Raw genomic sequence first — 17,640 nt, 5'->3', positions numbered from 1 at the left:
GGCACTTCCAGTCATTAAGAATATATTATAACTTAAATTACATGATTTTCTATATTCTCCAAATACAAATGTCACAAATTTTAAGAAACTAATCTGTATATCTTATACCCCCACTACACTGTGCTATTACTAGAGATATAATCTATAAAAATCAATTGAAAACCATATCTCAAGTACAAAAAGATATACAAACAAAATATACGTATCTCTATTAGTTTCCTCACAACGGATTTATTCAAGATATAATGAGAGTAGACATTGGATTAGAAGAATTTTTATGATTCTTTTTAAACAATCACAGATTTAATTATACGCTTCTAAACATACTACTATTTTCAAGTGGGTTTTGTTACACTTTTGTAATCTCCTGAATTAAAAAAAAAACACACATATTTATTTTTGTTTGCCAAGCTTATATCATCACTAAATAGTTCATGCATACAAACCACATGAGTCAATTCAGCATTCACCAGCAAAATAAGGGTCACAAATGAGTACCTTGTACAGCAAATTTGTTTAAATGTATAAGAAGATGGAAGTTTATAATTAAAAGCAACTGATATTCATTCATTCAGTAGATATTTATTGAACTACAATGCCAGGCAATATTCTAGCTAGGCACTGGAGATATATAGCTCTGAACAAAACAGGAAACAACTTTAATATAGCTAACATTCTAGTGGAGGTGATGGGAAGTAAGCAAAAAAGAAAAAGCAAATAATTTATAGCAGTCTTAAATGATCTATAAAGAAAACAACATGGTGAGAGTGACTTCACGGGGTATTTTAAGTAAGGTGGTTCATAAATAAGGTATTACCAAGGAGAATTAAAGACCAAATTAAAGAACAAACATCTAAAATGTGTAAAACATTTTCAGTACAATTTAACATGTTCATTGACAGCTACATGATTAACTATTAACTTTTCTTCCATAATTAAGTTTTTTTTTCAAGTCAGTTTTCTAAGGTTTGAGGGAGGCACATCTCATACAAGAGCAAGAAAACTCAATCATCATGCTTATGAACTACAAAAGCATCTTAATTAAGTTTTAAAAGAAAGTATCATTTAATTTCACTGTGCAAAGAAGACAAGTCAGCATTGTATAGGCTTACGCAGTGAGTAAGACATAGGTCTAGACATGAAGGTGTTTCATTAACAACTAGTAAGGGGGCAATCAAGTACATATATCTCTATAACACAAAGCTTTATTACACAGAGCTCATAGGAAGAGGACTGAAAATGGAGTCGGGGACCTGGGACAGAGTTCAGGAGCCATCACTGATATGGCCCTCCAACTTTGACCACCTCATGAAATCTCTCTGAGTCATCACCTGTAAAGTGGGTATAACTGAACATGCTGACAGGATTGTTAGGGGAATCAAGTAAGGTCATATATGAAAATTGAACTGAATTTGTACATTATAGCACATTATGACTGTGACTACTATTGCTGTTTTTATTGTTTGTTGCTATTGTTATATGATGGAAAACTGAAGTTAATGGAAAGGGCCCTTAAAAAGTCTTCAGGGGCCGGGCGCAGTGGCTCATGCCTGTAATTCTAGCACTTTGGGAGGCCGAGGTGGGCGAATCACAAGGTCAAGAGTTCAAAATTGGCCTGACCAATATGGTGAAACCCTGTGTCTATTAAAATTACAAAAATTAGCGGAGCATGATGGTTCTGTAGTCCAAGCTACTCAGGAGGCTGAGGCAGGAGAATCGCTTGAACCCGGGAGGTGGAGGTTGCAGTGAGCTGAGAACATGCCACTGCACTCCAGCCTAGGCGACAGACCGAGACTCCTAAAAGTATTTAGGATCTGAACTATACTAAAATATGCAAAGATAAGTAAAGCATCAAAGATCCTATCTGTTCATGGATATTAGACATAAAGACATCACTAGGGAAAATGATATTCTTATTCAAATCTCTGTTTCTCCATACAATTGAAAGGAATCAGTCATTAAAGAAAACCTCAAAACTAGTATTTTTCAAGTCCATATCCATTATTGTGACAGTTTAATAATTTTTCTCATATATTTAGAATAGCTTTTATTCACTGAAATAATATATTATCTTCCAAGAAAACATAAACAATACCAGGAATGATCACAAATATAGATTATATCTTACTAACCAGTGTCATGAATTATAATTAACAGAAATCACGAAAAAGTTTTATTCCTTTCTTGGTCTGGATGTTGAGCTCCAAGCCCAAAATGGTTTATTATAAACTTTACTACATAACTATCTTAAGGAAAATATATAAAAACATAAGCATAAATATCAAAACATAAGTATAGAATACAAATAACTTAAAGTTCAAAGAATGTTTCTACATATATGAAATTAATGTTGAGTAATTCTTGATTGAGCAATGTGAAATATTTCTGCAAGAGACATTAACTTGTAAATTAAATAACTTTCCTTCACAAAATAATTTTGTCTTGGCATATTGGAACAGTAAAGTTAGGTGAATGTCCCAGATCAAATTTAAGGGATTCCAGATCTTAAACCATGTGACTGTGAAGGGAAAATTTCTTCTCCTAACTCAGATCCAATAATCGAACACTATTCATTTTATCCATAAAAATGTATTAAATCCTACCCTGTGAAGCTGCTATAACATAATATAAAACCATTCGCTTTTCTGAGCCTAAACTGATAGTCTGAAACATAATCCTAAATTATCTGGAGAGAGTTTATCTACTAAGAAATTTTCCCAAACAGGTGATTTGTCACTTAGCTTTCACCTAATCCATATATGAGATGAACACCAGGCTTCTAAGAGGGAAATGAATGCAAATTTACAACCTTGTTTTTAAAGAACTCTTTTTCTCCACTAAGATTTAGAACTCCCTTTGGGGCTCTAGTCATGTATAATCTTGCAAAAAGACACTTAAGTGGGCATACTGCCTATGCTCTTCATGGGTAGCAGTTGAAAAAAAAAAAAAAAGAAAGGTAATGTTACCAAGGGCCTATATTGTCCATTAACACAAAATTAAAATTTGGTATGCATCACAAATTGTACTGCTTTCCATTAAAAAAAAAAAAATAGCCCGTTAGTATTTTTACTTCCCCCCTTAACTTTAGCCCTCTCTAGTCAACACATAAGGCAAAATGTATTTCTTTTATCATGTCACTTTTTTGGGGGATCTCATATTTCCCAAATGTTCATAACCTGGTATAGACTAGTTCTTAAATGCTACAGTAGTCAAATATTGTAAACACATTAAAGAAGAATTTACCATAAAGCCCATTATGAACAGAAATAATGTGATTCAACTCATGTCCACCTGCGTCAATAGTAATTTTAAATGAATTTCAGGGGGTTGTAGGCAATAAAATTTTGCAAGGTCATCTACATAAAGTAGTCCTACATAATTAACTTCAAGTAGAGAGCTATTGTGAGGCTTCTATAAAGTTAAGTGACTGCACTCCATCCTGGGTGACAAAAGGAGACCTTTTCTCTAAAAAAGAAAAAATACATGTCTTTAAGTTAGGTGACAGGAAAAAGGAAATGCAAAACTTTATTTATTTATTTATTTATTTATTTATTTATTTATTTATTTTTGAGATGGAGTCTTGCTCTGTTGCCCAGGCTAGAGTGCAATGGTGCAATCTTGGCTCACTGCAACCTCTGCCTCCTGGGTTCCAGTGATTCTCCTGTCTCAGCCTCCCGAGTAGCTGGGTTTACAGGTGCACACCACCACGCTCAGCTAATTTTTGTATTTTTAGCAGAGACAGGGTATTTTTAGCAGAGACTGGGTTTCGCCATGTTGGCTGGTCTCAAACTCCTGACCTCAGGTAATCCGCCTGACTTGGCCTCCCAAAGTGCTGGGATTACAGGCGTGAGCCACCACTCCTGGCCCTGGAAATGCAAAACTTTAACCTGCATATAGTGCCTTTTATTTCCACACAGGAAATAAATAACAAAGCTTCACTGACCTAGCATGCATCAAGAACTTTAATTCTCTCTGTTACTTTGTACTTCAGAGTGCCACCATCTCACATTAACCGTTCAACACAAGTGTTAGGGAAAGAGCTCATGTCCTGTACAGTAATGAATTTCCACTCACAAAAAGATGCACGAACATGCACACAGCCATAAATATAGCCTCCACGTCTTGGTTGAAACTCAAAACCATAATTCAGGAAGTTTTTTCAAAGCTTACGGTGGAATGTTTGCTGTTCTATTTTTAAAACATTTTTGTATCCTCTGGACACAAATATACCAATGTTGTTTTAAGCAGATTGTCAAGAAGTTAAGCAGGAAACAAACCATAGAGCATGAGGGAAATCTGACACACTTTTAAAAAGAAAATAGACAATACCATGCTTATAATAAGGAACTAAAAATACAGACCACATTGCTATTATCATCTCCCTTAGATATAGTAACAGAAAAGCACCATCCATCTCTGAACTCATGGCAGGCATCAGCTGACACCAGCACACCCGAAAATGTGGTGCTATAATTTAGTCTCTTGTTTACTGCATTTGAAAAAATTCTTTCAAACTGAAAGAGCTCATTTTATTTCCTTTCTTCTGACACGTTTTATCTTCCCAATTCTTAGTAAAAACGTAAAACACTGATATTAGTGTTGTTTTATTTAATAGCAATGAGAACCAATACTTTATTATATGCAGAATAGAAAGTGAACTACCCAGAAAGATTCTACTCCGAGTTCCTTCAGAGGAATGTTCCTCCCCAAAACATAATTTTAAGATTTCTGCAATAATATTGTAACTAAAATGTTCTTCATTCTCTATCTATACTATGTCATTGGACTCTTGTCCACAGGTTTCCTTATCTTCTTTACAAACCAATGATTTTCTATTCTGTCAAATTTAATCAAGGAATACAAATGAGATGAAAACCTTTTTGCTGCCATCCTTTTACAACATATCTATGCTTCAGAAACCATCCCTCCTGAGATTGATAAAAGCATTTACTTGTGGCAATCAATATAGAATAGTCCTTTTTTTTTTTGTATACATGCCTATCATGTCCTCCCATGTAAAAGGCCCTAGAGAGTAGTGCTTGCAAGATCAGAGAGCATAAGGCAGCATACTCGTGTCTGTTCATAAAACCAACTCAAGCTGCAATCACTTCATTTCTTTCTTTTATTTTAACTATACCAGGGAGATGGACAGTCTTCATGTGACATAAAGAATGGAGACTTCAAAGACAGGATAGTTGGCTATCTTCCAATTAAAAACATGACTTAAAAATGGTTTAAATTATCTGGATAATTACCCCAAATGTTTTCATCTGAAATGCAGGATAATTGGAAGTGGGTCTACATGAGACACACATTTCCCAAACCACTGTACTGTGAGGCACAATATAAGTCTTTCTCCTGTCATTCAAGCAGGGAAATCTCCACATCTTTGGTAATTCCTTTGAAGATAAAAGGATGACATCATTTACCAGTCATACTCTGCACTAGCTTCTCAAATAAACTGTAAATAAATGACAAGAATGAGCTTTTAGAGACCAAAACTGTCAAGAGAATAAGGAAAGCATATTTGGGCAGACTTTTCCTCTCAATTGGGCAGACTTTTCCTCTCAATTTATATGAAATTGTAAAATACAAATTAAAGTCTAATTAAATCCCTCAAAACATCTATTGATAGAAATAAAGATTGGACAAAATGGGAAAATTTAATGCATAAATTTAGTCAATCACATTCAAAATTTTCTGAACAGAACTGAAGTCTCTCAGTGTACACATACACACAAATCTACACACACACACACATACACACACATTTTTGCCAGGAAAACAATGATTTCTCTTATAAGCATAAATAAATTACTCCTGACGTACAAATTTTTCAAGTTCTTCAAAATTTTCATGAATTTGTACAGGTCGTAAGAATCTTTTTATAGACTATTTCTGATGCGAGTGAAATTAGCACGTTGTCTATCTCTATGCCCTAGTTTGAGACACATAAAGCGTGAATAAACATGAAAACCTAAAAATATCATAAAATATCTGAGTAAATCCTATCAGTATCCATCCAAGTACACTGTATTAAGTTTGCACAAAGAAATATATTGGCTGGGTACAGTGGCTCACATCTGTAATCTCAGCACTTTGGGAGTTCAAGGAGGGCAGATCATGAGGTCAGGAGATGGAGACCAGCCTGGCCAACATTGTAAAACCCCATCTCTACTAAAAATACAAAAATTCGCTGGGCGTGGTGGCAGGTGCCTGTAATCCCAGCTACTCGGGAGGCTGAGGCAGGAGAATCATTTGAACCCGGGAGGTGGAGGGTGCAGTGAGTGAGCCGAGATTGTGCCATTGCACTCCAGCCTGGGCAACAGGGCGAGACTCCATCTCAACTCCCCCCACCCCAACCAAAAAAGAAAATAAATATATTGAAACCGTTTTGAGAATATTTAAGGTTACTACAAAAATTATATAATAATAGAATTTGAAGATAATTTTTATTTTAGAAACGAAGTCACTAAAGGTCACAAGGTCTCCTACTAACTCCCAGGCCTGCATACTTATACAATACCCTACTGTTAAAGTGCGGTGACTTAACAGAGAGGCATCACCCAAATAGAGATCTCTAGTTTAATTATAACTTGAAGCAAATTTTCCATCACTATTTCCCAACTTGGAAAACAAGATGATTATACTTCAATCTAAGATGAGTGATTATTAAGGATAGTGAATAAATGAGTGCTTTTCCCAGAGAGACCTACACTTGGGACTGCATAAATGCTAAATAACAAGGTAATCATAGAAGAAAAGTTAAAAAAGCAAATCAGGCAATCAAAATCCATTGGCTCTCAAACAATATTGAATAATGTACTGTTATGCCATATTGTAAATTAGAATTCCCCAATATACGGAGTGATGCTTATAAGAAAAATTATAAGCATCAAGAGACAAGTTACGGCTTAAAATTATCATTTGTTTTACTAATCATGTACAAAAGTTAACTTCACAAATATTGCTATTAATGAAGTACTCAGTTGAGCAAAATCAATAATTAAAAATAACAAATCAGAATTTTCATAATAAAAAATGACAGTATCATGACAAGCTAGTAATTTATGAGTACACAGAAATGACTACCCAAATGTGAAATACTCCTGTGATTAAGATTTCATTCCCCGCTCTGTAAAAGAAAATTATAAAGAGAGATTTCTATACTGTAAACTACCCTTTCTAAATTATAGCTGTACTATAACTAGATTCCATAAATTTGATGTATTAGGGTGACACATTTGCAATTATTATATATATATGTATGTATGTATGTATTTTAGACAGACTCACACTCTGTCGCTCAGGCTAGAGTGTAGCTGGAGCAAGCTGGGCTCACTGCAGCCGCCGCCTTCCAGGTTCGAGCAATTCTCATGCCTCAGCCTCCCGAGTATCTGGGACTAGAGATGTGCACCACCACACCTGGCTAATTTTTGTATTTTTACTAGAGACTGGGTTTCACTATGTTGGCCAGGCTGGTCTCAAACTCCTGGCCTTAGGTGATCCACCCACCTCAGCCTCCCAAAGTGCTGGGATTACAGGCATGAGCCACCGCACCTGGTCGGAATTATTGTTTAAAGAAAACTATCCCCATGTAGCACAAGCCTCAAATTCTAAAAACAAGAGAAGAAAAAAGATAAAACATCCAAGATTCTCTCAAATCTGCCCAAAGCATATTTTGAGACTCAGGAGAGAAAATTGTGCTATTTAAGTTACTATTGGTTTCTCTGAGAGAACTTTATTACAAGGCCTTTATTGTCATCTAAAGGACCATCTGAGCCCTATATCATGAGGAATGGAAACAGCACATGATTTGTTTATGATCTGCATTAATGCTTGCTGGGTAAAAATAAAAGTTCTTAAACATGACAAGGACATAAAATAATACCAAATTGCCCCTCTGTTAAAAAAAAAAATCTATAGCTATTTCTGTAATAATAATAATAATAATAATAAGGATCTTTGCCAGTTTGAAAATCTCAAAATATCAGATTTGAGAATCTGAAAATATCAGAATCCACTCTAAAAACACTCTAAAAGATAGCATCCATTAAATATATGGGTGGACATGACATACATTTTACTACATAAATTTTGAAACAATAACAAAAATAATTTTTCTCTAATAAACAAATTTCTTTATAATGGCAACCCCATGCAAAATCTCTACAGTTTCACAGGACATTAACATCAACTTGAAAACAACAGTGAAAATTTAGTGCACATTTTGTGAGAAACTAAGATTCAGAGAGCAATGTGATTACTCTCACATGGCAAAACTAGGCTTAGAAAACAGTTTTTAATTTATTCCTTCCACAATATTCAACTGCCTTATAATTTTGTCTGAGTAAAACTTTATTATCAAAGGAAGAGAAACACCCGACAACAATAACACAAAAGGCAGTACACCCATACAGTTGGAGGAAACACCTTTCTGAAAAGATATCAAGATGTGTAGTGCTATTTTAAAAATAAACATTTGACAGAAAGTAGAACTTAGTGGTTAAGACTGAGCTTTTGAGGCAAAATGAAGGAATTTGAATTCACATCTGAATTCAGATCAAGTGCTCTAATCGAGGCAATTTACTTCCAGTTTGCCTTAATTTAATGACTAAAGTAACTCTCTCGTTTGTTTACTACTGTGTAGATAAAAAGATAAAATAGAAATAATGGCAGGTAACTAATTTGATAGTCTTTATTAAAAGCCTCATAATGGCTAAAATTCACTGATTCTAATTTGTTAATGGCATGGGACTAGAGTATTGAATATAAACTTATAATAAATTAAAAAAACACAAAGGTTAAATTCAGATAAGTGAGTTTACACACATTCAATTGTTAGACACCTTTGGAAAAACATCTTTGATGTTCACAGAATAGTACAACATAAATTTGGAATGTGAAAGAATCTTAGAGATCATGCAGCCAAATTTCTAAATTATAGAGATCAATAATCTGAGGTACCAGAAAGTGAGGTATCCTGTCCCCAGTTACAAAATCATCCACTAAACCTGGCCCGCGTTTCTTAATGCAAAACAAATTTTCTTTTCTTTCCTTAAATCAATTTCTCATTAACATCAGTTTTTAAGGATATCATTCATTAAACTATTCTAAATAGTTACCATTATCCATTTCCTGAAAGTTGTCATATAAATTCAAATAATTCGTTTCGAAAAACTGGAAAAGAAATATTTCCCAAGGAAAACAGAACAGTCTTTTATAGGGATGCAGTTAGTGTAATTCAACAATACCTTCGGGATATGGAACTTTCAATTAGAACTGAAGAAAGATCAAGTCTTACAAGGGAATATGAAGTCAGATAATGGGAGAATAGAATTTAAGTTCTTTATATAAATGAACTTAGCTAGTAATTTGCTATAAAAGAAAAGGAAAAACTAGGTTTTAATGTACCCATGGCAATTTTTTTCTTCACCAATTTTTCAACTTAAGTATCAAAATGTTTCTTTTCCTCAGACTCTGTAGTCTTTGTAATACACATAATGAGGTGCAAAGAAGAAGGCACACTTTGTTCTTAAGCTTTAGCATTATAAAAACTCATCTAAAAGATAGTGGATTTTAAATCTTCTTATCCACATGTCCTCATTATACCCCAGTTAATTTTGTATAAGTATCACAAAAGCACATAGAACATTCATGTTGCTCCTTTTGGAGGAACAGAATTAAGCATTCTTTCCTTTGTACATCCACAGAGCATTGCACACGTTTTTATTGTAAATCAAATCTACTATGCATCATTGGCCTTAGCTATTTACCCCTTTGATCACTGAAAACTTGGTGAGTAGATATTTTATCTTATTTATTGCTGACTTTCCAGTATCTACGATAATGCCTGCCAAAAAGTAGGTGTTGAATCAGTATTTCATAAATGATGAAAAACAGACAAAGAATGAAGATCTCCTTACTAAGGAAAAGTAGCTTTATTCATAAAAGCTTCCACATATAATTATACCAAGAAACAATTGGTATTTTCACAGTAAAGAAATCTCAAATTATAAGTGTCCACAGGAATTGGATATATAAGATATGAGAATTATTACAATTGTTTGATTTTAACGGCCTAAACTAGGTTTTAATCCCACCCCACCATTTATTTGTTGTGTGGTATCAGGCAGATGGGTCTCAACAACCTTACATTAAAAAATGGAGATTAAAGTACATCACCAACCTATCTCACAAGTTCATTAATATTAAATTAATAATGAATAAGAAAAGGCTTTGAAAACTATAAAGCACTAAGAAGATACAATTATTACTTACTTATTATCCTGGAAACAACCCATACTAAATAGTATATTAGTGAAATATATTCATTTCCACAGACATAAGGAAAAGTCAATATTATGCTGAAGAAAGGATAAATTTCTATATTCTCTATTGTGTTTCCCATACTATTGCTTCCTACAGACCAGGAGAAACAACATTTGAATATGCTCACCACTATAAACACCCTCACTTTCAAAAGCTTTCAGAATAAATCTAATTCAAAATGTGGTTGTTTCTAGCATATGGCTATGTAAATGATGAAATAAGAAAACACTTTCTAATTAAATACAAACATAATTTTTTTTTTATTATACTTTAAGTTCTAGGGTGTATGTGCACAACATGCAGGTTTGTTACATATGTATACATGTGCCATGTTGGTGTGCTGCCCCCATTAAGTCATCATTTACATTAGGTATATCTCCTAATGCTATCCCTCCCCCGTCTCCCCACCCCACGACAGGCCCCGGTGTGTGATATTCCCCTTCCTGTGTCCAAGTGTTCTCATTGTTTAATTCCCACCTATGAGTGAGAACATGCGGTGTTTGGTTTTCTGTTCTTGCGATAGTTTGCTGAGAATGATGGTTTCCAACTGCATCCACGTCCCTACAAAGGACATGAACTCATCCTTTTTTATGGCTGCATAGTATTCCATGATGTATATGTGCCACATTTTCTTAATCGAGTCTGTCATTGATAGACATTTGAGTTGATTTTAAGACACTCACCGGGATAATTTCAAAACAAAAAGAGACATTATATTAAGACTCCCCCAGAAAGAATGCTTCATCTTTAATATTTCCGAACCTCTAGTTAACCTAAAGAAGAATATAGGTACCTCTCTGCTCTGCTGGAGAAAGCAGACCTAACCAATTAATTGACAGAAGTAATGGTTTCTCCATTCTCAGCTAAGTGATTTATGGAAACATACAGAAATGCAACTGGACTTTGTACCTAGGTTTTTCTTTCATTCTGGACATAAAGGAGCAACAGATTTCTATTTTCTATTTTCGTTTTATTCAGAGGGGTATATGCTCCCAAATGAGCATGCATATGGAATTGTAACCATCTGTTTACTTCTGTTTCCCCTCCAGACTGAAAGTTTACTAAAGGAATCAACCATATCTAAGTCATCTTTTTTATTCTAGCTATTAACCCAATAATTGGCATGTAGAAAGTGCTCAATAAATGTTGACCGGATAAATTAAATAATAAAGCACAGATACAATAGATTAACTTTTCTCTTAAAGTCTAACATTCCTTTGTACTAGCCTGAATTTTAGTCTCTGGATTTTAGTAATGTATGTAACACAAATATGATGTTAGTATATACTTACACACATTAAAACAGATAGAAATTAAGCAGACTGAATTGCTTAATATGTAAAAGGATGCATAAATGATTTTATTAATAAAATTAATTTATTGTTTCATTCGAAACATTTCTTGAACGTATACTATATTATAATGATAATGCCCAGAAGATGGGATGCAAAGTCAGGCAGGCCTCATGCTCTCAAGGAGATTAGTGACTGGTGAAAGGAAGGATCAAGGAAATGCTTGACAGAGGCAAGTGCTGGAGCCATGGGACCACTGTGGAGGGGCAGCTAAGTACATCTGGAGGGAGGGGTTATATGAAAGTCTTGTATGAAAGACTTCCCAGAGGGGAGATTCTTGAACTCAGGTTTGAAAAGACAGTAAAAAGTAATTTAAAACAAAGAAAGAACTATTCCAGGCAGAGTGATGCAACCATAGCTCTATCAATAGGGAGAAGGTTCCCTGCAGGAAAATGGCAGATGGTGAGGTAAACATAGAGAAAAAGAAAGATCCCCACATATCAAATTTGAAACTTGGTGTTGGAAATGATTATATTTCAAAGACACTGGTATCCATTTAAAAGAAAAATATCTAGGTCTTTGTGTTACTGATTGTATTAGTCCATTCTAATGCTACTAATAGAGATATATCCAAGACTGAGTAATACAAAGAAAAAGATATTTAATGGACTCACAGCTCCACGTGGCTGGGAAGGCCTCACAACCATGGCAGGTGGGAAAAGGCACATCTTACATGGAGGCAGCCAGGAAAGAATGAGACTCAAGCAAAAGGGGTTTCCCCTATAAAAACATCAGATCTCGTGATACTTATTTCACTATCACAAGCATGGGGGAAACTGCCCCCACGATTTAATTATGTCCCACCAGGTCCCTCCCACAACACATGGGAATTATCGGAGTTACAGCTTAAGATGAGATTTGGGCGGGGACACAGCCAAACCATATCAGTGATGTAATAATATTGTTTTTTCATTGTTAGTAATGGAAGGTAAGTTATTCTCAGGGAAAAATAAAACAGCCAAATGTTAATCTCCTGAACTTTAGCTAAGAATGATAACATACAGGTACATCTACAGCAAGTTGAACTTAATCTTCTCTGAAGACTGCAAAACTCAAGTCACTTTATGCAAAGAAGACTATGGAGAGAAGTATGAATGAAAATGGGAAACAGCTAATACCACTACATCTAGCTTACTTAACATTTTATAATTTTTGTCTCTAAATCCTGTCTCCTGGGAGCCTGTTGAATCACAGTCTAACTCATTTAGTTATAAGTGAACAGTATTATTTATTTATTGGCTTTTTATTTTGCCTCTCTAAAAAGCAAAAAAAAAAAAAAAAAAAAAGCCATCAACAGTTTAAAAACTTAAAAGTTGTTTTCTTTTTTTCCCTGTAACTAAATTTCAAAGCTAATGAAAATATAATGAATAAAATTACAAGGTATAAACAAGTAAAGATTTGAAATAACAGAAAACTTCTGGAAACATATTCATTATAATAATAAATCTTTAGCCTTTTAAAGATTAAATTTCTCAGCCTGCCCAATGTCTGGGCCAAGAATTATCAAGGACAGTCATGAAAATGATAAAGTCACCAAGACATACTGAAGTACTTAAACTCTAAAAATAAAATTTATACATGAAATAATTATAATTAGTTAATGGATATTAATTATGGTATTTTTCATTTGTACTAATTATTGTTCTCTTTTTTCTTTCATATTTCATTTTATTACATTTAGCATCATGCTGCTATTCCTGCACATACTGAACAAGCATGGGATTTGAATATTATACTTCTAAATAAATGAATTACTCAATCTCCTATGACCATCTATACATACTCCACCTTCAAAAAGTACATCAATATTATATCATTAAGAAAATAGTAACCTTCTCTTCTCCAATATGCATGACATTTTTGGACAATGCAATTTTGGCACTGGCACTTATTTCAGTGAAGAAAAACTTTGTGGTTCTATGGCATTCATCATTTGACAAATGCAAGTATCTTCCTTATCAATCAGCTCCTATTGAACTTACTAGCACTGACTGTGGAATCCTTAAGGGCCCATTACATTTCTGAAGAAGAAAGCTAAGATGAAGGACATGCCACTCCGAATTCATGTGCTACTCGGCCTAGCTATCACTACACTAGTACAAGCTGTAGATAAAAAAGTGGATTGTCCACAGTTATGTACGTGTGAAATCAGGCCTTGGTTTACACCCAGATCCATTTATATGGAAGCATCTACAGTGGACTGTAATGATTTAGGTCTTTTAACTTTCCCAGCCAGATTGCCTGCTAACACACAGATTCTGCTCCTGCAGACTAACAATATTGCAAAAATTGAATACTCCACAGACTTTCCAGTAAACCTTACTGGCCTGGATTTATCTCAAAACAATTTATCTTCGGTCACCAATATTAATGTAAAAAAGACGCCTCAGCTCCTTTCTGTGTACCTAGAGGAAAACAAACTTACTGAACTGCCTGAAAAATGTCTGTCAGAACTGAGCAACTTACAAGAACTCTATATTAATCACAACTTGCTTTCTGCAATTTCACCTGGAGCCTTTATTGGCCTACATAATCTTCTTCGACTTCATCTCAATTCAAATAGATTGCAGATGATCAACAGTAAGTGGTTTGATGCTCTTCCAAATCTAGAGATTCTGATGATTGGGGAAAATCCAATTATCAGAATCAAAGACATGAACTTTAAGCCTCTTATCAATCTTCGCAGCCTGGTCATAGCTGGTATAAACCTTACAGAAATACCAGATAATGCCTTGGTTGGACTTGAAAACTTAGAAAGCATCTCCTTTTATGACAACAGGCTTATTAAAGTACCCCATGTTGCTCTTCAAAAAGTTGTAAATCTCAAATTTTTGGATCTAAATAAAAATCCTATTAATAGAATACGAAGGGGTGATTTTAGCAATATGCTACACTTAAAAGAGTTGGGGATAAACAATATGCCTGAGCTGATTTCCATCGATAGTCTTGCTGTGGATAACCTGCCAGATTTAAGAAAAATAGAAGCTACTAACAACCCCAGATTGTCTTACATTCACCCCAATGCATTTTTCAGACTCCCCAAGCTGGAATCACTCATGCTGAACAGCAACGCCCTCAGTGCCCTGTACCATGGTACCATTGAGTCTCTGCCAAACCTCAAGGAAATCAGCATACACAGTAACCCCATCAGATGTGACTGTGTCATCCGTTGGATTAATATGAACAAAACCAACATTCGATTTATGGAGCCAGATTCACTGTTTTGTGTGGACCCACCTGAATTCCAAGGTCAGAATGTTCGGCAAGTTCATTTCAGGGACATGATGGAAATTTGTCTCCCTCTTATAGCTCCTGAGAGCTTTCCTTCTAATCTAAATGTAGAAGCTGGGAGTTATGTTTCCTTACACTGTAGAGCTACTGCAGAACCACAGCCTGAAATCTACTGGATAACACCTTCTGGTCAAAAACTCTTGCCTAATACCCTGACAGAAAATCTCTATGTCCATTCTGAAGGAACACTAGAAATAAATGGCATAACTCCCAAAGAAGGGGGTTTATATACTTGTATAGCAACTAACCTAGTTGGCGCTGACTTGAAGTCTGTCATGATCAAAGTGGATGGATCTTTTCCACAGGATAACAATGGCTCTTTGAATATTAAAATAAGAGATATTCAGGCCAATTCAGTTTTGGTATCCTGGAAAGCAAGTTCTAAAATTCTCAAATCTAGTGTTAAATGGACAGCCTTTGTCAACACTGAAAATTCTCATGCTGCGCAAAGTGCTCGAATACCATCTGATGTCAAGGTATATAATCTTACTCATCTGAACCCATCAACTGAGTATAAAATTTGTATTGATATTCCCACCATCTATCAGAAAAACAGAAAAAAATGTGTAAATGTCACCACCAAAGGTTTGGACCCTGATCAAAAACAGTATGAAAAGAGTAATAGTACAACACTTATGGCCTGTCTTGGAGGCCTTCTGGGGATTATTGGTGTGATATGTCTTATCAGCTGCCTCTCTCAAGAAATGAACTGTGATGGTGGACATAGCTATGTGAGGAATTACTTACAGAAACCAACTTTTGCATTAGGTGAGCTTTATCCTCCTCTGATAAATCTCTGGGAAGCACGAAAAGAAAAAAGTACATCATTGAAAGTAAAAGCAACTGTTATAGGTTTACCAACAAATGTCGTAAAAACCACCAACTAAACCTACTTCAAAAACGAACAAAAAAAAGCTAAAGACTGCAGTTGTGTTAAAAACAAAACAAAACAAACAAACAAAAAACAACGTAAAGAAAGATTACTTTTGAGAGAAAAGTTTAAGCTTCACCAATGCTGCTCCTGACCAATGGAAATATGTATAACGTCAGCATTTTAAGTAACTGGCTTCAAGGGGTACTGTGGCAACCAAATAAAATAACTCCATTTTCTAAAACTTTCATGTAACTTTTATGTCTGGACTACAGTTAAAGTGGACAAAAACATTTCTGTATTTTTTTTAAGTATATAAGAGTAGTTGAACTGAGCAATACCTCCTCCTGTGTTGTATTACACATATTAGCCACGAGTTTTTGCAGTGACCAGATAAACTTGACACGTGGTGTAATAAAATGGACAAATTCTGTAGAGTAGACACAGTGAGTATGTGGACCTCTTTTATAAGGAAAAATACATTTTGGATTAAAATCAATTGCTTTTGTCTTGTTTTGTTTCTAAATAAAGAGTAATTTCTGGGAAATATCATCTGATCAGATATCATTTAAATGACAAAGTTTTTAAAAGGTGTTTTTCTATAATGAAATTTGGAATGCTAAGAGTAAGGCACTTTCCTTGGGTGATGGGATTGCCTACATTTTTATAAAGTCTCAAATACGGATTTCAGAAAGCATTTAATCAATATCAAATGGCAATCATAATTTGTATTTAACCCTTTAACTATTGACAGAAACTCTAGGAAATTATGTATCCACTTAAGGATTTTAACAAGTAGCTTTTGGAGTAGATTAAATTATTAGGTTGAGACAATATAAATTCAGTATCTGAGCAACATAAAGTCTTATTTTAATTATTGGCAGTAGCTTAGTTTTAGGCTGCTTGCTTCTGTTTTTTCTTTTTTTTTTTTTTTTTTTTTGAGACGGAGTCTCCCTCTGTTGCTCAGGCAGGAGTGCAGTGGCAAAACCTCAACTCACTGCAGCATCCACTTCCCAGGTTCAAGCAATTCTCCTGCCTCAACCTCCCAAGTAGCTGGCATTACAGGCATGCGACTGAATCTCCGGCTAATTTTTGTATTTTCAGTAGAGACGAAGTTTTGCCATATTGGCCAGGCTGGTCTTGAACTCCTGGCCTCATGATCCACCCACCTCAGTGTCCCAAAGTATTGGGATTACAGGCATGACCCACCATGCATGGTCTAGGCTGCTTGCTTTGCAGAAACTATTGCCAAATTTCATTATGACTTATGCTCTAGGTATAATTTTCAAATCTCTCTCTGATTCAAAACAGTTAAGGAGCTTCACTGAAATAACAAGCAAATAACTTAATAATTTACTATATTGAAACATGGCAAGGAAACAGCATGTTTCAGTCCGAGACTAAGATTTTAGAATTATACCCTAAAACATACAGGATTAGTAGTAGAAGTTTAACAGGTTCAACTTTCTGAAATTTCTTTTATTTAGCTCACCCCAATATAAAAATGACACAATTCAGATACTTCCAGAGTTTGCCACAAATTTAAGAGGAATGATGTTAACTAAAGGAAAAGCTTCTAAAACTATTTTAAAGTAAAAGAAAAAATTAAGAATTTAATTTTTTAGTCCAGTCCTCTAAGAATATATTTAAGGCACCTGAAACCCACAGCTTAAAAGATTACAAATCATTGAATTGAAGTGCCAAGTACATTAGCAGTTATTTAAAAATCTTATATAGGGAATATAAGGATTTCACTTAAAAAAAGAGAATTAAGATTTTTGAGGATTTCAATCA

The 17,640-nt window shown here is 34.7% G+C and overlaps 2 protein-coding genes and 1 pseudogene across 5 annotated transcripts in view; 1 reads left to right on the top strand and 2 right to left on the bottom strand.

Moving 5' to 3' along the window:
- The window catches only part of LRRN3 (leucine rich repeat neuronal 3), a 33,885-nt gene extending 17,492 nt beyond the window's left edge, over positions 1 to 16,393 (top strand). For both annotated transcript variants that reach the window (XM_050782654.1, XM_050782653.1), the window contains one exon: positions 13,366 to 16,393. In XM_050782654.1, the coding sequence (XP_050638611.1) occupies positions 13,724 to 15,862 (2,139 nt within the window). In that variant the 5' untranslated portion in view covers positions 13,366 to 13,723 and the 3' untranslated portion in view covers positions 15,863 to 16,393. The remainder of the gene's footprint in view (positions 1 to 13,365) is intronic.
- The window catches only part of IMMP2L (inner mitochondrial membrane peptidase subunit 2), an 869,510-nt gene that overhangs the window by 430,254 nt on the left and 421,616 nt on the right, over positions 1 to 17,640 (bottom strand). The window lies entirely within an intron of this gene.
- Positions 960 to 1,036, bottom strand: LOC126951889 (uncharacterized; annotated as a pseudogene).

This window comes from Macaca thibetana, chromosome 3, assembly GCF_024542745.1.
Source record: "Macaca thibetana thibetana isolate TM-01 chromosome 3, ASM2454274v1, whole genome shotgun sequence".
In the NCBI taxonomy this organism is placed as follows: Eukaryota; Metazoa; Chordata; class Mammalia; order Primates; family Cercopithecidae; genus Macaca; species Macaca thibetana.
The sequence above is the reverse complement of the archived record's forward strand: the minus strand, read 5'-3'. Positions and strand labels throughout refer to the sequence as shown.